Genomic DNA, 20,263 nt, shown 5'->3' on the forward strand with positions numbered 1-20,263 from the left:
CTAGCAGAAACCTGTTGCACAGATATAACCTGAAAGTAAAGGCTTTGCTTCATTCTCAAACCCATTTGTAACTTCTGGATGGAAACAGTAAAGCCCCTCTAAACACAGGGTGTGGGAGGGAAATTAGGGGAAAAAAAAAAAACCAAAACCAAACAACAAAACCAAAGAGCAAAAACTCCTATAACGCCACATGTTCTTAACCCAGAACAGCATTTTCTGCGATGCCACGCTCTTGGGAGGAAGGCAGCGAGCAGGGTGTCTCCTGCGAGGCTTTGGCAGAGAAGATGCTCCATGGCCTTACCCTGCAGACGGCAGTGAGGCCCCACGTCTGTCCGTGAAAACCACATGTTTCTGACATGATAACAACATGGGTTAAACTCCTAGCATGAACTGGCTGAGTTGTAGGTTTAACACATTAACATGTCCTACCATGGGAAAAGCTAAAGTATTTTTAGCATGGGCTGAGTGTTTGTCTCTGCACTGTTCTGGCCTTTTTTGGAATTTTTAACTCTGGAAACAAATACAATACCCTTTGCAATAGTGAAACACCACCTATTTTCTTTTATTGTTTGCCACAAAGACGACTGAGAGTCGTACGTCCAAAGACATTACAGGAGAAACATAAATCAGCTACATTCGACGCAGCTTTCCCCTTTCACAACACCAGACGGTTCACTTACTGTTTCCCTAATTCCTGCCCATGCCCCCCAGCCTTTCCTACTTACACGCTTATAGCTCTGACGAAATCTCAGTGGAGAAAACATTTTTCCTCATTATGAAATTCAATCCCAAGCTGTTGCTTGAAGGCGTTGCCCCTCGCTCTCCTGTTCGAAACGGCGCGTGAGCACAGTAAGAGGAGTCAACAAAATACACTTGCAAACTGCAGCACGTGCAACTGCCCTCCAGTCATGCCCTTCACACAGCCACTCAGTCTCACTTCCAAGATATGTCAGAGAGAAGCTTCCGACAACAGTGTGTTGTCCCACAGCTGCGTTATCTTCTCCACTGTGCTGTGGGCAGAGCCCAGCAAGTCAGTTAGGTATAAAGGAGGAGATGGAGTTTAAGCACAAACGTAACAAGAAGAACGGACGCGAGGCAAGTTCGAGGACCGAAAGGAGAATAACAGGGAGCAAAGAAGGGACTCTCCCCCTCTCCTATTTTCTATTCCATTTCAAATAATAGCCCCTTCCTCTGCCCCTCTGCCTGGCACTAGCATAAGCATGCAACACAGCCGTAAGGAACAGATATCTGACAGTCCACGCTGCGTGCAGCTGCAATCAGCGTGCCCAGGGACTGGCAACGGCCAGGCTGCATGCACAAGTCACCCAGGGAAACAAGACTCTTGAAAGGATTAATGGTGAGAGAGGCTCCTGTGGCTGCAAAAAGGAGACTGTGGTTGATCATCTGCTCCCAGCTGAAGGGAGAGGAGAACAAGCCTTTTGTTTGTCCCGATTCTTCTCCTCCTCCTCGTCAGCGATTGCCATTACCACTGCTTCTGGAGCCGGGGAAGAGATGGGGTAAGGGGGGGATGCGCTTGGTGACTCGGATTCATCTCTCGGGCAGCAGGACGAAGAAAATAGCCTTGAGGAAGTGACCAAAGCTGCAAACAGCGGCCACGAGCCAGTGGGAGCGAAGGCTGGGGTCGGTGTTCACCACGCATTTTGTGATGTCCGCCTAATGAGGAGGGAACAGAGATCATCAGAGAGAGATGCCCAGAACCACGTCAGCCACCGCTGCGGACTCCCCTGGCCCCACAACCCGCGGCACAGTGCCCCCACTGCTGCAGCACCACTTTGCCACACCGTCAACAGCCACAAATGCTTGCTCCGACGCTTCCAGAGACTGCAAGATGTTAAATCAGGTTTAAGAGCTCTGCGGAATACACTGTCTTCATTCTGGATCAACAAGGTGAAGTATCCCCCTTTTCAGCCACCCCTGGGGAAAGAAATGCTACAGGAAGATTGGCAAGCATTCTCCATTTTGAATGGCTAAATAAAAGAAACTTTCTTCCCCTTTTCAAAAGAGCTAGGAAGCCTTGGCAATATCAGCATTCTCATCCTTTTCTGTAAAGCAAGATGCTTCCCAGAGGTTGTCCTGTTTAATATCAGCTCAAGTTGCTTGCACTTTTTCTCTTGCCTTAATGTTTTCTTTGGAACTCATTCAAGCAAGCCAACCCCCAATTTAAATCTAAAGCAATGCAAGCTTTGTTTGTGGAAATATGTGTGCTGGCAGAGATGCCTCCCAGACGCGTGGGCCTGATTTAAAGATCGCTTGGGCAGCTGGTTTCAAGTATTAACAAGAATAGAAGCTGGCCTGCAATGAATAAAAAATAACAACAATCCGGCAAATTCATGAAGACAGGATCTCAGCTGGCATTGGGAAGAGAAGGTGGAAAATATCTGGAGGGTAAAGCAAACAGGACAGAGGTAGATAGAAAATTGCCTCTTCTGGTGGGGGGAAACAAATTAAAGTTCTGCCAGCAATATAATTGAGTTTGTAGTTAAACTTCAGCCTAGCACAGGGAGATTCTGTTACAGAGGGAGCACCATTAGCACATCAACTCGATGTGGTTTTCAGAAACAGCTTTTGGGTGGCAAATGTGAAGAAGAATTGGGTCACAAGGAGGGCAAATATTCATCAGCCCCAAAAGCTTTTTCTTTACAAGCTTAGCTCAGCAGTCTTCCAAGTTTCCTTCTGACGGAAGTCTCTCATGGACCAAGCAGAAGGAAGTCAGACTCTCAACCCCAAGACGGGACATGAGAGCTGCTGAATACTCTGATAATCTTTTCCAGTATTTCCGCCTGTGTTCAAGACATGGGTGAGCCTCGCCCGACCAACCCTGGTAATAATTAGAAGAAAACAAAAGAAGGACTGAAGGGACAAAACCCCGCGTCCGGTTAGTGAGTACAGCCACACTAACTGACTCCACCGTCATCTACCGACCAAAGGTCGATCGACAGCAGCATCAACAGCCTCCCATGCAGTTCCAGCCTCACGAGGAAGTCTGAAAAGCTGGCATGCTGAATCACCCTGCACCGCTGTTCTCCGGGAAGCCTTAGGAGACGCTGAGCCCACGAATAACTGACAAGTAGAGACCGCAGGAGGAATGAATACAGGCACTCAAGGATGGGAAGAAACAGGGTGACAGGAGGAAGCTGAATCAGCAAAAGCACAAGCAAAACGCAGCAAGCAGCCAAGATAGCACATAACAGAAGATGCTGCAATGTAGCACTGGTGGTTATAAGGTGCTTTATCTGTATTGTGGAGAAAAGTAAAATGGGTCTGCCTAAATGCTTTCAGTGATGGCTTAGCAAACTTAGCCTGTTTGCATTTTCAAAAGGTCCTGTCCAATTTTAGGGACCAGCACATCCCTAAAACACAGTTGTGTCAAGCTGTCTCTTTAGTTGAGACATGCAGGTACCTGTCCGAACATGTATTCAGATGTTAGGGTAGCTGATCCTAAGAAACCTAAGCTCTGAAGGGCTTTAGTGCCCCATGTGAACAAGGCCCAAACATTTATAGCTGCAGAGGGTTAACTTAGCTTCCACATGAGAAAGTGCGAACTCCTTAAAGCTGTGCTATGCCCTCCCAAAGGCAGCTAATCAAGAGGAGCTGCAGTCAGAAACACAAATTTGTATGGTGCTTGCTTAGATAAACAAAATTGCTCTGCTGTTTAACAATTGCCCTAGCTATTGTTATCCAAATAAAGCATACCTGATAAGGCACTGGAATTGAAAATTTCAAAGCTACTTAATAAAATGGGTCTTTGAGCCTTGTGAGGCACTGATAAACTGTTGCAAGAGTGGTTTGATCTTCGCCTGTTAATTATTCAAATAAGTTCCACTTGCATGTTCTTCCTTGTAGCAAATCTATGTAACAGTTGCTAAAAAAAAATAAATAATATATCTGTCTGTTCTCCTGTAAAGCCATTACTGAGCCCGCAAACTCTCCCCAGGGAGAGATGATGCCTCAAAGGGTTAAACATTTCTTGCTTCTCCTAAGAGGTTTGTTTTGGGTTGGGCTTCGGGGAGCAGGGTCTTTCTCCACCCTATGGAAGGAGTATGGGAACCTGCTGCTGAGTGGAGGCTTTCAAATGCCTTTCCAAGGTTTCCACAGTGGCTGTTCTGAAACAGCTTGGAGCACAGTGGTTCCTCTTGGCAGCCTCAACCTGAGCCGATGCGTGAGAGACGGGGGCCATGTGCACAAGGGAAACAAGGACTCCATGCCAAGTCAAACGAATAACCAGCTAGGTCAGGCAGCAGATGAAAGGGTCCCCACTACAGAGGTGTTTCATCTGGCCCATTAGCGAACGAGGCTGGGAAATTTCACTCTGCAGTGCCTAGATCAAGAGGAAGAACATTCAGGGAAGCACAGCACAGAATGGCAAGAGGATTTAGCAGCCTTTCCCCAGACTGAAGGAACCCACTCGTTTCTAGAGGGAAAATATCTCCTTGTTGCAGCCCAAAATTGCTGATAAGGGTACTGGAGATAGGCTGTAACCAGCACAACCCAGCAACTTTTGCAGTCGTTTTGTTTGGGGCAGTGAGATTGGCTTCCCTTCCTTAGGGCTAGATCCCGACAGCAAGAAGCATAGGTTCAGCAACTCCAATAGAAACGCGCTGGCCAGCCAAAGAGGGATGATCAGCAGAAGGAGCCAGTAGTGGGCAGGACTTATCTCCTCGGCTGCAAAGAACCGCTTCTGGTCAGGGAAGGGGTTTTGCATCTTGTTTGCAATGCAACAAACTTTCCAAAAATATCCTTTTGGAACTATCAAAACACTCTCTTTTGAACTCTAACACAAAAATTAAAACAAGATGCTAACTTATTGGAACGTGCATGTTTTACCAAAACAAAGAAAAAAATTAGTTGGAGACTAGGAGAAGACACATTCCTATGCAACATTTCAACTTTAATGAAACTGGATTTTTTCCAAAGGAAAAATTGTTGTAGGGAATACAATTCAACCAGCTCTACAGGTACCCAGTTTCACAGGCAGGAACAGTGCTGTTTAATTGGTCGCTTTCCCAGGATATCCTCTTCACCTACCTTGGCACAATTATTTCTTAGGACTCAAAATGAAACAGACCAGGGCATTCAGATCAAAGGTTTCTTTTTAGCCCAACCAAAGAGTTCCCTGACTCAGTTGGCCTTAAGGTCACAGTTTTAGAGAGGGCAGGGATGATTTAAGGTGGCAACAACACTTAGTAAATGCAAGGGATCCAAAAATCAGACCAATGCTACTTTTCTGGTTGCCATTCATCAAAAAGGTGCCTTCGCTCCTGGAGAAAACTAGGTGACTGAATCAGCTACGAGGCACACTTGGGAAGTCTCAGCACAGAGGAGCAATGCTCAGTTTGGAAAAACGTCAAACGTCATCCCCCTCTCTCCGGGTCTGTGCAGGGTGGGGGAGCCTCATCATCTCCTGACGCTCAGGAATAAATATCACCTCTTGGAAAGGAGGGACTCTGCCACTGTGGCTCAGTCTGGAAAGAGTGCACGCGTTGGGAACAAGATGTCCCATGAGCTCAGTGGTGTCATATGGCAATATTTAGCTCCAGGCAGCATCTGCCAGGCAGTACACCAAAGTGTTTTTGGCTGTATCGCCTCAAGGATTGTCTATATCCCTGCCAGATGGGCACAGAGACCCTGGTACATACGTACATCACCCAGCTGCCAACCACAAACACAGCCAACCAGTCATCTCAGTCTCCTGGGGAGGTCACTAGAAAGGTGTCTGGCTATTCCACAGCACCAAAGTTCTTACTGCGAGCCATCCTCCACAGGAGCATTTTATTTCCCATTGGGTATAGAGAGAACCAAAGAAATCAGATGCTTAAAGCCATAGGATATGGAGCCACACTCCAACACAGAGCAGCCTTACCCAGTCTGAGCAGGCCAGTGACAGAGCCATGAGCCCTCCCACTGTTGATGTGTGTTATGAGTGCCCTTAAAAGCATAAGCAGGCTACAATTTGAGAAGAAATTATACATGAGAAGAAATTATTCATGGAGCATCATCAGGGTCAGGTCAGGAGATGGCACAAACTGCCAGGTTTTAATATCCTTCAAATTCCTTAGAGTGGCAAGTCACCTTAAGATACTAAGCTTTGACTTGGGGAACTGTGGGGCGTGTGAAAGGGGAATTAATTGGCAGGCCTCATTTTTTTCAGTTTCTAGAAAACAGCTGCCCAAGACAACGACCCCTGTTTACATTCTCCTGCTATGAGTGGCTGGCAGCTCCAGAGATGTTCGCATCAGGAACAGAAGAGGCCCTGGCAGGTCAGGATTGAGTTAGTCTGGCACAGCTACGCAGGAAGGTGAGGACCAGAATAGCTGATGTTGTCGAGGATAGGACCATGAGGCAGTAAGAGAGCTATATGGAGTCTAGCACAGGTGTAAGTAGGATGGTGGTGGCCACAGGGCTGCGGAAGAGAGTCTCATTCAATGTTTTTCTGTATAAAGCTGCAGTGGGGGCACTCGCACTTTCAGTAACCGGGCTATTTTCTGCTCCACGTGTGTGGAGGCAAGCTTGATCAGACAGCATCTCTTACCCAGCCTCCTCTCCTTTTCAGCCATGTCACCAAGGTCTTGCGGACAAACTCTCCCAGGCAGTCTACGATGGTGTGAACCATGGCTGGCTGCGCATGTCGCACACAGTCCACTGCCAGCCCAGCTGCCACAGCATAGAGAGACACCACCTTGCCCCACGTTATGCCTATGAAAAGAAGAAAGGTCAATTCAGATCTACACATGCACGCATAACTCAGTCTTGAATACTCAAAGGAAACAGCTCTCCTTCATTACATGCACCCACGCTGCCTGTGTGCAGCTCAGAGTTCAGGTGCAGTGACAGCTCTGCGTGCTCTTCACCGTGGGGGAAAAGAAATACTAGGGGATGAGGATCGGGGAAAACTTTCCACCTGGAGAAGCAGAATTAAATGCTCTGACCTGGGCATGCTTTCACCCCCTCTCAGCACTAAGTGCCCGGCTTTGGAGAAAGCAGCCCAAAGGCATCATCAAAACAGGGAAGATGAGCACCACCATGGTTTATATTGCCATTAACTCTCAGCCATGCACATGCTGCACAGGAGGCGATTGAATTCAAAGAGTTTGAACAACCTGGGAATTTTGTCACCAGCACAACTCTTAAACACCCTTAATACAAAGCATCTTTTTTTTTTTTTTTTCTAGATCAGAGGAGAATTCCAGTGTGACACACAAAGCACACGTGAGATAAGCATCTTCAGCTAGTTCTACCATAACACAAGAGCAAAAAAGCAAGGTAAAGCTACAGGGCCAAGAGGGTTGGTGTCCTTGATGTAAGGAGCACACCCCAGTCTCCACCTGAAAACCAGGTAACTTCAAGAGTTTTGCCACTCTGCCTTCAATACTTAACATTGCATATCCTATCCCACCGAAGGCAGTGCAGGGATGGAGTGTCAGCTGGTTATCTAATCTCCCAGAAAACAGCCTTCCTGCTGGGCTGACCTGCCAGCAGCAAATGCCCCATGGAAGTTCTCCCAGCAGCAGTCATCTTCCTGTTAGTGCTAGCGATAAGCACTTGAGCCCAGTTTTGGGTCCCAGCCAACCTTCCTGGGTCTCCCCCACGTTTTGCCAACACCACTGGGCATAAATCCTCCACGCTTAAACACTGCGACCAGCAGTCCCTCATCAGGCTTTTATCAAGACCAGTGACCTGGAAATGCAACCCTTCTGCAGCCACGCAGAACTACCACAGCACAATGGCACGTGGATTTTCTTTGCACCTGCTAGGAAGTTGAATTGTTCCCCTTACATTATTATCTGGAATAGCAGTATTTGACAAGCATACTGTGAAATATTTTACAGTGTTAGGTCTCTATGGAATCTGTCCGAGGTCTCTCCCAAATGTAGCCAGAAGCCAGGGGAAGTTTCAGTATTGAAAAACCACACAAAGCCATTCTTGCTGGGTTGCAACAAGAAAGAAAACAGGTAAGAGAAAGGAAAGATTAGTTCAGTCACTAGACCTAAGGACCAGAAGGGGTTAAACACGTGATCAGAAAACTGGATGCGCTTAGCAATCTATCAGCTGTGACAGCAAACCCTTAAATACGATTCAAATTAAGTGAAGAGTCTCCCTCTTTCCTTTATTGCACTCCCAGGTCCCCAGGCACCCCGACCCATCCCTCTGGGACAGAGCTCCCTACTCCTCACACCTCTTCACACCATAGCAGAGCTCCCCACGTTCCTTCACAATATGTGCAGGTTTCAGGGCATTTCCACAATCCTTCCACTTAGGGCCTCAAAAGGGACAATCACACTAATGCTTTTAGGAATTGCTTGCTTTTTAAAAAAAAAAAAAAGAAAAGAAAAGAAAAAATACTACTCTTTAGAGAAACTTCTCAGATGTCAGCCACTGGAATGGTTTGTCAGACTGAAGAAAATCCATTCAGTTTTCAAAAAAAGCCATTTTTTTTCACTCATGACTGATGTAAGATGAAGATCTACACATGATCCTTTTGTGAGTCTCTGTAGCAACAGTAACAGCAGTAGCTCAGTCTCTCCTGTGACACTGTGTGCTTCACCAGCACTATCTCCAAGATCAGAGGAAGTTATTAATATAGCTCAATTGGCTGTTATTCTTATTCTGATTTTATTTTCTGAGTAGGCCCTGCGGTGTGCCTTCCCCAGAGCTGCCACTCAGGAAGTTCACCGTCTGTGTGGTATTCACACTATTTATCTGTCTTTCTCACACTGCGTGTCACCATGACAGCCAGCAGAATGAGCCAGGAAGAGGCTATGAAACCACCTGAGAAAATATTAGACAGAGGGCTTCTCCTGGCAAGAAAGAGGCTGTCATGCTGCAGGTCAATACCTCTCCACCCAGTGAAAGAGCCTTTCAGGGGTTACCTCTTGCTGACCGCAATCTCCTGGACCAGAGCCTCAGCTGGCTTATGCTCAGCTTTAGTCTAAGTCAGTTTTTACAGTTCTCCATGCCTGCAGAAGCATGGCTCCTTGCATTTTGAGTTACATGAACCAAAGTTACCCAAAATTCCAGGGAAGAGTTCACTGGCTTATTCCCAAGCTTTTACTGACAGTGCTCTTTCTTAAGTATCTGAAGCAAGCTCATTAGCTTTCAGATATTTACATGGCAGTAACTAAGACTGACAGGGGGCCAAGGCCGCCCTGGTGGAGGAAGACAGCTGCAGTCTTGATTTAACTTGGTTTTAAACCCAAGTTTCTCTTTCCAACAGAAAAGCGTATCCACAACCTATGAAAGATAAAGGCTCAATAGACCCCTGATTTCCCTAATACCCAGGAAAGCAGTTTGCTCTACAGATGTGTCAGTTCAGGGGTCTCCTCCCAGGGAGGATGGAGAGAAAGCACTGGCTTCTCTGCCAAGGTTGCTACATAGCAGTGCTTGCTGCAGGACTTGCACGAGATGAACGCTTCCCCAGCACAGGGACGGAGCCCCTCTCTCTCTCACACAGACAGCAGAAGGAGGACAAGCTGTTGGCCAATGCTTGTCGTGGTGATGGATGCGAAGGGCTCAGTGGTCACTTCCCATTACCTTCCTCTTTACAGAGCATGCCTATAAGGGTCAAAACAATCTTTCAGTCTGCTTTTCCTGTTACGAGCAGAGCTGGCCTTGGGGAGGGGAGAGGAGGAAGTCCCCTCCTGATTTCTCTGCATGGAAACTCCTGTTGCCACTGCTGGAGGCAGAAGATGGAGAACCCAGGCTGGTCTCCTCACCCGAGACAGCAGGGCACAGCTTCTGCTCTTGTTGGCACAGGACTTTGTAGGGGAGCCCTGAAGCAAGGGAAGAGCAGACACCTCTAACAGCAGCTCGAGACCAAAGCTGGGCCATGGCTGTGGCCAGTCCCTCTGCCCCAGGAGGGCTCCAGCAGCCACCTAGCCCCAGGCAGGGCAGGGGAACAGGCCACAGCAGCCCTCATCTGCACCTTTCCAGAACATCTACTACATTAACTTTTCTCTCTCAAGGGTTCCCTTGACAGCGGCAGAGGAGCACAATCTACTGGGAGGGCACTGCCTCTGCCCCCTGTGATGTCCAGGCCAGGGTGACACTAGCTTGATGCATCCCTTGGCATAAGCTGGATTTGCATCTGGCCAGTGCACATGAGCAGAGAAGACTCATTGTCTTGCTCCAAATTCCTCTAAAGGTCTGGCTGCCATCCACATTGGGCGAGACGGGCACTCATCACCAAGAGAGAGAATCTATTCACAGCTTCCCACTGTGCAGACTAGCATCCACAGGAGCTAACAGTAAGAGGGAATGGAAAACTGGTCCAGACAGGAGTGATCAAAACAGAGGCTCTCCTCTCTGAAACTTCTGCTCACAGAGATGGAACAAAAGGACACGGAAAAAGTGAAAAGCTGCTTAGAAGGCATTTTAAAAAAAATAAGAAATACAAGTTGCAGACTCAAGGCCAGTCATAGAGCTGAAGGTATGTAAACACTGGCGAGCCCAGGGGAAAATGAATTAGCAGGAGAGGACCGCTCTTGAAAGCGTTCCCACTGCATATCAGCTCGCCTGCCCCAGGGGAGAGCTCAAGAAGCCATGAGACACAACTGTGCGGAGTCTCAGAGCACCACACTATCCAAGGTTACTCAAATAAACTTCCCTCTGCTCCACTCAGCACCAAAGCCCAACTTGCAAATCAAACTAAGAGAAACATGATCAAGTGCTACATTTCAACAGCTGGGAGACTACAGCAGACACAATATACTTTCCTCTGGTGGAGAGAAGGAAGCCAAGAAGGATGTGCGCAAGGCAGGAAGCTCAACTCGTAAGGCCTAAGGGATGAGGAAGCAATGGGAAGCATGTCTAGCAGCATTTACTCCTGCAGGGGGAAGTATTTTCTCCTGAGAACCCATAAACCATGTTGTACAGGGTTCACTTCAGCCCAAGCATTCTTGATTAAAAACTGACGAGCACCTAAACCAATACAAAACCACGATGAAAGCTTTTAGAGAGCCCTCATGCCTAGTAGCTCTTACCAACTGGAGGAAACTCTTTCCTTTAGGAAAGGAAAATGCATCTCTCTTTTCTAGTTCCATTTTTCCACCAAGTGACCCTTTCCTTCTGGGATTTATTTAAACAGCTAATGTAAATACCAGCTCAGCCAAGCCCCAATCCAAAGCCTGTTAAAGTCAGTGGAAAGTCTCCTGCTGGCCGCAGAGCAGCTTTGGACCGCACACCACAACCAGCGGTATTGTCACAGAGGTGATGCTGCTGCAGATCCTTCAACATCCAAAGCAGGTCAGGGCTCTGAGGTGCCAGTCTCCACACAGATGGGCTCTCCTCACCCTGAATAACTAACAGGTTGTATGGAAACAGGGAAGCAAAATACAGCTTGAGCCTTACCATGCGCTGTGACCGGCTCACCTTCTGCCTATATTCTCAGCTGTTAACATCGCTGTAATTAGGATTCAAGCCGTCCTCGCTACACTAGAGAAAAGCCAAACCTGAGACAAATTGAATGGAGAATGCTGTAAAGTCAAACATAGCACAATGTACCCATGCAGTGGGACCAACAAGGACGCCAGATGTCCTCAGTCTTGCCTTCTTCAGAGGTCCATCTAGGGCTTGTACTTAATCAAGACTTGTAGACAGCATGGACAGGAAGCGAGCACAGCCAGAGCTACAGCGTGAAGACTCAAAACCAGAGTGTGGAAGAGAATCACGTAAAAGATTACGGAGAAAACCTCTCCCGCAAGATAGGGTCACAATCCCCCACTCCCTTGCTGGAAAGGCATTGTGAGTGACTAATGGGGCTCCCCAGACTGTCTAGGCACTGCAGGCCCAGGCTGTAGCTGTTTTCTTAACAAACTGGACAGTGAAAAACAGGCTGAGATGCTTTAGTTCTTGGTAATTGGCACAAAAACTCAGACTGCACTTGAGTCTCTGGTTTCCTTTGCTCAATAAGAGCCTCTTTCCGCTGAACTATGAAAAAAAAATAGGAATGAGTGTCTGGCTGCCACAGCCAACTCTGATTTACTGGATTTAGCATTAAATGCCGAGTCTTGAGACTGCAGTTGAGATCCAGGAATGTTAAAAATCAGCAAACTCTTCCCCTTCTGCCACTCAGCAGCATCGTAACAAGGGAAATTACAATAATGAACTGATAAATGCAATAGAATACACAACCCCAGCTTCACGCTCACAGGTTATCCTGTTAGTTGCTCTGAGGCAGAGATGAGAAAGAAAGAAAAAGGGAGCATACAGAACACTGGGAAGGTTTGAACCCGCCCCCTGTGCTGCCAGCCAACTGCCAGCCGCTTATTCAGTATCACGTCCCCAGATGAGGGGCAGCGCTAGCAGCACAGCTTGATCCTGGGCTTCTACCATGTTCCCAAAATCTCTAGAATTGACAGCCTCAACCGGCTAAGTCCAGATCCCGTTATTAATACCCTGAAAACCCCAAGTTTAGAACCAAGGGTTACAATTTCCAGCTTTACTTTCATGAAAAACATTTTAAGCGATCCACACTTTTCACTTGAGTCCTGAGCTAAGAAGTTGAAAAACACCAAAAAATGCAGCTCTCAATGAATCTGTCAATATACATTGGTGAGTGCAGGACCCCCAGAAGCCAGTAGGGCTTTCTCCCCAGCATCATGTTTACGTAGCATAGCAGCACGCACAGTCTGCTCCACCTGCAGCCATCCACCTTTCTGGCTTAATTTCCTGTGTCACTTCAGTTTTGGAGGTGCGCCAGTTCTGATGTAGTCAGCTATAGTCATCTAAGAAGATAACCTACTTATCTGCAATACAAATACCTGTGCCCGCAAACTTGACCTTCGTTTTTCTGTAAGCCTTGAGGCAAGTAAAGCTCAGCACTAAGTGACAAGACAGGGCACCCGCACTTTGAACACAGCCACCCTCAGACATTCCTGCCATACTTGCCCAGCTCTTGCTTTCTGAGTCCATACTGCCTCCCAAGCCAGCCCAGTGCAAAAGCAATCTGCATTCCAGGCATGCTCTGAAAGGATGCCGAGGGCTGCTGTGGAATCCAGTTACATCCATTTCTTATAGCACAGCTTCAGTTTTCTGTGGAGTAAATCTGCCCTACCAGACCTGCTGGGAGCCATGCTTTTGCAGTATCTCTCAGAGATCTATTTTGTCTTCTGTTGCGATTCTGGAGAGGATCTGTGTTCTCCACAACACGCTTCAGATCTGAAATCCAAGATGTCAACACAGGGCTCCTCTGGGTGTCAGTGGTTCCCGTGCAGTGCACATGCATAAAGATGCATAGCCGATTGTGAAGATAAAAAGGTTTTGAGTGAGGAAGCCTATCTGAAAGTACAACAGAAACCTGGACTTCTGTTCCATACCAATTACTCCCAAAGTAACAAGAAACACTGCTTCCTGTGACACTTCCCATGTCAATGTCACTGGATTCAGTGTTTTCACAGTACTATGCTGCTAGCAAGTAGCTGTCTTTGGTTTGTGGGTTTTTTTGTGGTTTTTTTGTTTGTTTGTTTGTTTCCAGTCTCTAACATCTACCTTCCCTTCCACGAACAACACAATGAAACACTGCAGGACCATGTCAAGACTTGCCTGACATAAGTCTCCATGTAAAACACTTCTCTTCCCTCGATTGCCCCAGACTGCGTTCCCAGTCACAGGCAGGGACTGTTTTCAGGCAGCCTGAGGTTCCCTTGCAGGAACACAGCACAGAGTGTACCTTTGCTTTTGACAATCATCTCTGGGACCAGTCAGACAGAAGCAGAACATTCACGCCTAAACAGTGAGAAAGCTCAAAGCACCTGCTTGTCTGGAACAGCTAGCTGCGAGGGCCGGGGCTCCCGTCTCTCTGAGAACGGAGAAGCAGCAACTGGAACCAGCAGGCTCCATTGCAGATCCGGCTGTTACCGGGGAAAAGGAAGCCAGAAAGAGAGGAACTCCCTTGTGATGAGTTGGTTCTGGCTCCAAACATCAGCAGCGTGAGCTGGAACAAGGGAGACTCCCATGTAATGAATCTTCTCCAGTTGCCAATGGTGAGCAAAGGAGCTTGGAATGAGTGAACTCCCTGTCTAATGAGGTAACACTACCTCCTAACGAGGAAGGGCAGGAGATGACTTCTAGAATGAGCGAGAACCTGCCAGGAGGATATAATAAAACAGAGCGTTTCCCTGCCAGAACAACAGAGCATAGAGGAGCTCTCATTAAATCATTACAGCAGGGCACACTGCCAAACTGCCCACAGCCCTTTCAGAAACCATGCCCCACCTTGCAGGCCATCCCAGAAACATGCCTGCTCCAAGAGAGAGGTGGCTCCATCCTGTTCTCTTCCGCCCAGCCCTGTCTGCGTATCTGTCAGGGCACAGTACCTGCAGTGAAAATCTGCGCAGCTACTGCCAGGAAGGCGTCCGTCACCACCGTCTCCGAGTGCAGTGAGATGTTCAATTGGCGGGCGATATTCCGGTAGACGTTGGGACGAATGTATTCCAGCTCATCCCCTGGAAACAAACAGTCAGGAGTCAGCACACAGAACACTGAGTCCTGCTCTCACCGTGTAGGAATTGCAGCTGGGGCCACCCCACATATTCCTCCAGCTGAAGAGACTTCACCCCAGCTCCACCTTATTTTAACCAGGCAGCAGAGTGCTTAGGGTCATTTAGATGCAACCTCCTGCCACCTGCACCCTGCTTTCCTAATATCCCCTGTGCCCGGGACTTCCAAAGGGAGTGGGGACAGGCAATGGTCCTCTACCAGTGGTGTGGCTGCAGTGGTCTCCGATATAAACGATGTTCGCAGGCTGCATGCCTGCCTTTCCTCCAACAGGAGACGGGACTCAGATAAGCAAGGCCATCTCACTTTCCTTCAGAAGCGAAAAGGAATCATGTACATCGACATAAGCTTTTGAGAGATACGCCCTTTCTCAACACCCCATCGGACTTGTACAAAAAAGCCTCGAGATGAGAGCGACTCAAGAATGCTGGAGGCTGATGAAAGCCAGGGATCCACCCAGAGCTGCACAACATTGAGCAAAGAGACTATCAGCTCAGCTATTTTGTGCTCACACAGGCACAGAGTGACGATCTGGAGTTCTTTCTCTCCTCCAAAGGGTTAAAGAGATGTTCATTTGTCTCGCTGACTCCTCAGCAACAAGGTTCTCCACATACACACACAGACACGTGCTTTAACCTCCAGGTTGTTTTCTCCCCAGCTGGGATATAGCTGGAGGTGTTAGGCTAGCTTGAAGACCAAGATGGAAATACCAAACACAGGCAGAGAACCTCCCACGTGTTTGTGCTATGGAGCTTGGGCAACAGCAGTAAGGCTTTTCCTCTATAGCAAACCAAAATATTTTTGAGCAGTCGGATTAATAATGCCCAGTTTCCAATGGATTTCTCTCTCTATAGGGGTTCACAAATAGTCAACGAGGGGTGCACAGCTGCTGTAGGAGCATTACACAACACAAACATTGCATGGGACCAAGGCCCTTTGTGCATGGAGAGTCCTATTTGGTTTAGATTTAGAAGGACACTGCTCTGCATCCTTCTCCTGCACAGGGGTGCTCTGGAGCATCCAGGGGAAGAGGAGAGCTGTCACAACAGCTTTACATCCCACTGCAAGACCCAGATGACTTCCCCTAGTCAGAGGGCAACTGGTCCTCCTGAAAATTTCATTTAGATGGGAACTGAAAAAGAAAATGACACCCCAGTCAGAAGCTTGTTATAGAGTCATTAGCTACTGGATCTTAATTCATCTAACTGGTCACTGGCACTCAGCACAGCACAGGCAAAACTCAGATCTACAGAATTCAACAGATAAGCTCTCCAGGCCCTTTGTGCGCGTGGGATTGTCCCACACAATCTGATGGCAAGAGGAAACCCTGCCAACACATGGTCAGCCCTGATAAGAGGAAACATTACTTGCACTACTCAACAGCTGTTTTCTCCTTGCAGGGAGCACACAGGCTTCCCTGCAAATGTGCGGAAACGGGGATAGCCCTGCCCGTGGCTAGCTGAGAGAGAGGCATGGGAGGTTGGGATCAGCACTTGGTAGCCTGCCACTGTTACAGCTTTTAACAAGCAGTGCCTGAAGGCCCCAGATGAGATCAGGTTTTGGTTGGAGGCACATGTACTGCTAAAGAGGGCCCTGCCCTGCAGAAACACACAGCACAGACAAGGGCAGCGGAGGAAGAAAAGCACAGGAAAGCAGTCCCAGGCTCACAGAGACTCCCTGCCCCAGCGGCCCCAGGACTCTTCCAGCAGCAAGTTACACTGGTGGCAGTCTTCAGTGTCCACGTTCTGACACCCGGCTGCACACCTAGCAACATTTAAGAGCAATTTCTGCATTTCTCCTCCTTCCTCCAGTAATCACGGAGGAACACGTAGGGCAGCAGTGACAGTTCCCACATGCAGAAGCTCAGTGCAGCAGTGAAACAGCACTTCCCTGGGCCTTAGCCAGAAGAGAGACAAGTTCAGATAAACCAGACCTCTGACACACATGGCAGGTTGGTCTGGGGTGTCTCACTTGGCCATACCATTAGGTTTTACCACCTCTGACTTGTTAATTGCATTAATTAGCCGCTAAGCATCACTGAGCTGATGGGCTCTCCCTCCCCAAGACTTTGCAACTGCACCACCTGTGCCCGGCACCACTGCTAGCCCACCAGCCAGTTCATCAGACTCTCTACTGCCTTGGCACGTGCAAGAGGGCTAGGAAATACTCTGACTTCTCATTTCCACAGGCTTGTCAGCACTATCGTGGAGAAAAAAAAAAAAAACTGGTCTGGCTTGTTGCACTGCTTAGTAAACAGCTAAGGACTACTGTTCCTGGCAGGTGGCTGGATACCACTCAGCCTTGTACTGGTTTATAGCTGAAAAGGGGAAAAGAAAGAGACAGGCCATGTGGCAGGCGACATTTCTGAACAAACCGTTCAGAAACAGCTCTTCATCCTAATAAGGAGGACTGCTCACCGTTCTTGTTGCATGGGTACCACATGGCTCTCTCCAAACAGATTTGCTCAGAGAAGGCGCCAAGTTCCTGCGACTATCAGCCAAATCTTTCCATCTGGACACAAATAAGTAACAGGAAAGTCATCCAGGAGACGCCTTCAGATCCAGTCTGCCACCTGTTTGCCCTTTAACATGCTCCTGGCCACCCACAAAAATCTGGTTGAAAGCAAACAAATCTCAACCCCAAACCCAGGCAGAGAAGAAATGGAGGACAAAAAGGCAGCAAGATTGACAGAAGAAAAAAAAACCCCCCAAACCAAACAACAACTGAAAACAAAAATAGAAGTAAAGTCAGCATAGGAGAGAAAAAGTGAAAAAGAACGAATGAAAAAAAAAAGTCAGTCAAAAGATAAACAGCTATGCCTTACAAAGAAATTTGACATAATATCAAACAGAAATAGAAAGAAAGGGGAGAAAGCTGGGAGACCAGCCTGATCTGAGTTTGTTAGGCCCAGCTAAAGGTTACTTCACCAGACTTATTTGAACTTTGGTGTAATTAAATCAGATGCAAATGCTAGTGGTAGTTTCCAAGCCAGATGTGAACTAATATACCAGCCTGCAGGCAAAGAGGGATGTTGGAAGCAACTTCCAAGAACGAGGGTGTCAAGATCCCAAAAGACAAACAGCTTGACTTAAGCACGCAGGAGGCTAAAACCTAAAGCAAAAGGCCAGGCAACTGTCAGCATTTAGAGGGTGCTCCTGGTACAAGCACAACTGCAGAGCATGTCTTCATGTAGCATCCTACAGGCATAACCTTCAAATCGCTCTCCCTGCAGCCCCGGCAGTCACCTGGCCACGGCGGGGGCTGGCTAGTTTAGGCACTGAATGGCAGCATGTGCCAGGCAAAATCAGCCAACTCCTCCTTGCTCCAACAAAAAGCACACAAACTCATGTCTTGCTGAATGATTAAGGTAGGCAAAGGAAAATCAAACACCCTGAGAAGTGGCTTTTCTAAAATCTCCAACACACATGGTCTAAGCCACTACTCCCAAATTAAATGTCCTTGCAGCCGGGCAAGCAACTGATAAAGCCCACGTCTAGAGGTAGCCCCAGATGCCAGCTTGGGTTGCGTCACAGCAGCAAAGTCACCTGTGTCTGGAGAAAACACTGCAATACCTGTTAAAATGCCAAGTTGAGAAAGACTACTGAAACTACTGTGAAAACTGTTAATCTGCTGGAGACTTATGCAGACCAAATTAGTTTGCTGTTGGGCCTTCTTGGACTGCAACATGCTTTTAAGTTGTAGCAAGTACTCAGAAAAAAGTAGCTCTGCAGAAATACTATGCTGAGCAGCGCTCCAAGGGACTGAGGAAATGCAAGTAAAGGAGCTGTTTTGGGAAGATCACCAAACCCAAATCTAAATGCCCAAAGCAGAGAAGAAAAACCTCTGTATCATGACATGCAAAGCCTCTTGGCGCTCATCAGTTCCAGAAACCTTAGTCTGGTCTGAATTGCCCCATATAGTTTCAGTTCCCACACCCATACCTGCAGGGACTTACCTAGTCGCAGCAGTATGGTGGACACCTCAGCCAGCTTACCGCCAGGCACTGGTACATTGTGCTCGGGTTTGCTCCAGCTGACACCCGCTCGAACGAGCCTCGAATTTATGTAGTCTCTGCAGAGAGCCTTGGCCTGGGACACAAGCTCCTTGTCAGTGGGAGACCTATCAAAAACCTCCATCACCTCTGCAGCAAAGACTGAGGAACGGCGTAGCACTTCCATCCTTGGCTGCTGAACCCACGTTTCAGCATACACTTGCCGGAAGGCTGATCAGATGCCTTAGGTGAGAATCTGCAGGAGCTGTGTAGTCCTCTGGTCTCTTGGTTTGTTACAGCTCCCAGCAGTTATTGTCAAAAGGCCAGTTTTTCATTTTACCTGGTGAATAAAAGCATCTGTAAGTCCTCTAGCATTGCAAAGATGTAAATCAGAAGCCCAAGCATCATAACTTACAGTTATGCTAAAGTTAGCAGTATCATATTTGCAAAACATTTGTCTCGGTGCATCTTACAGACAAGGGGCAAAGTCTTCAGCCACTATGACTTTCCCTGGCAGCATCACCCACAGAAGGGCTGTAGTTTTGAACTATCAAGGTGTTTCCTCTTTTCCAGTTCAGATTCAGCAGTCCCAGAATTACCCATCAGAGAGACTAGATGGTCAGAGCGTGGAAACAATTCATAGAATGCGTAGACGATCTCAGCTTGTTTCAATTAAACTGGAAAAAAACCCTGAATCCCAAATACCAGCTACAGTAACCTCAACCAGATGTCAACAGACATTCCAGCTCAGTAGGTCATGGATCTTTCTGAAGAAACAGCACTACTGCAAGAACAGGAGTACGGGAGCATTTGAAATGTCTCACCGGAGACAGTTTACCACATTCTCAGTTTAGGTTTTGGTTCTGCCACATTTTCTCTTTCTTTTTTTTTTTGCCCCCCCTCCAAAGCAACGTGCACACTACTTCTCAAAAACCTTTAGCAATAGCAGAGAGAGCAAAACAGAAAAGCATATTTAAAAAAAAGTTTTCAGGTGTGAATGCCTAAAGAGAAAATTCAGAATTTCTTCAGACACACCTGAATTCATTTGTTGATCTGACTTTTTAACACAGTATTGCTTTTGAATTCAGTCAGACCAAAGTCTTTATTCAGATGTTAGTAAATGTATTTTTTCAGTCCCCAGTTTTAGACATTTACTTACAATAATGATTTTCAAATGAAATGAAGCCAGTTACTTTTGGTTTTCCCAAGGAAAAACATATTTACCTCTCTTGTTGCACTTTTCCCCCCTCAGTGATTTCTTTTTGGGTTTGGTTTCGTGTTGCTTTGGAAGAGCTGCATCAGTGAACACCTGGTTTAGGATTCATAGGATACTGTCACACTTCTCCTCCGGAGAGCACCAGCCTTCTCTGCCCTGCTCTCCGCACGGCTCACGCCAGTGCATCCTTCCCCATCTCTGTCAGCCTCCCATCCCGGCTGCTCCACCGGGATCCTCGGGGCTTGCTCTGCTGCTTTTAAGGGACCCAGCGGCAGAGGAAAGCTCCTAGCTTTAGCCTTGTAAGGAAGATGAAATAACCGGGAGGTGGGGTTGCTATAGCCGGAGAGCAACGCTTTCTCCTCCCCTTTCTTCTCTCTTAAGGAGGTTCTCTGTTGTTGTTCTGCGAGCGCCCAGGGCTTCCTTCAAGGACTCATCTTGAGGGCGAGGGCAGGAGCAGAATTCCTGGCCCAGGTTACCCCCGTGTAACAGACAGCGACGAATGCGCTGCTGAAACGGGAATGGCTCTTGGCGAATTCCTGTGGCAG

The 20,263-nt window shown here is 47.6% G+C and overlaps 1 protein-coding gene across 1 annotated transcript; it reads right to left on the reverse strand.

The window, feature by feature from the left end:
- Positions 1–546: 546 nt before the first annotated feature.
- BOK (BCL2 family apoptosis regulator BOK) lies at positions 547–19,950 on the reverse strand. Its single transcript, XM_082487454.1, has 5 exons — positions 19,727–19,950; positions 18,467–18,842; positions 14,331–14,459; positions 6,551–6,714; positions 547–1,674 (listed from the first exon to the last, which is right to left on the reverse strand). Exons 2-5 carry the CDS (start codon positions 18,687–18,689, stop codon positions 1,549–1,551), a joined length of 642 nt encoding a protein of 213 aa, XP_082343580.1. The 5' UTR covers positions 18,690–18,842; positions 19,727–19,950; the 3' UTR covers positions 547–1,548.
- Between the last annotated feature and the right edge of the window lie 313 nt (positions 19,951–20,263).

The sequence above is a fragment of the Vanellus vanellus genome (assembly GCF_965231255.1).
Source record: "Vanellus vanellus genome assembly, chromosome: 8".
NCBI lineage: Eukaryota > Metazoa > Chordata > Aves > Charadriiformes > Charadriidae > Vanellus > Vanellus vanellus.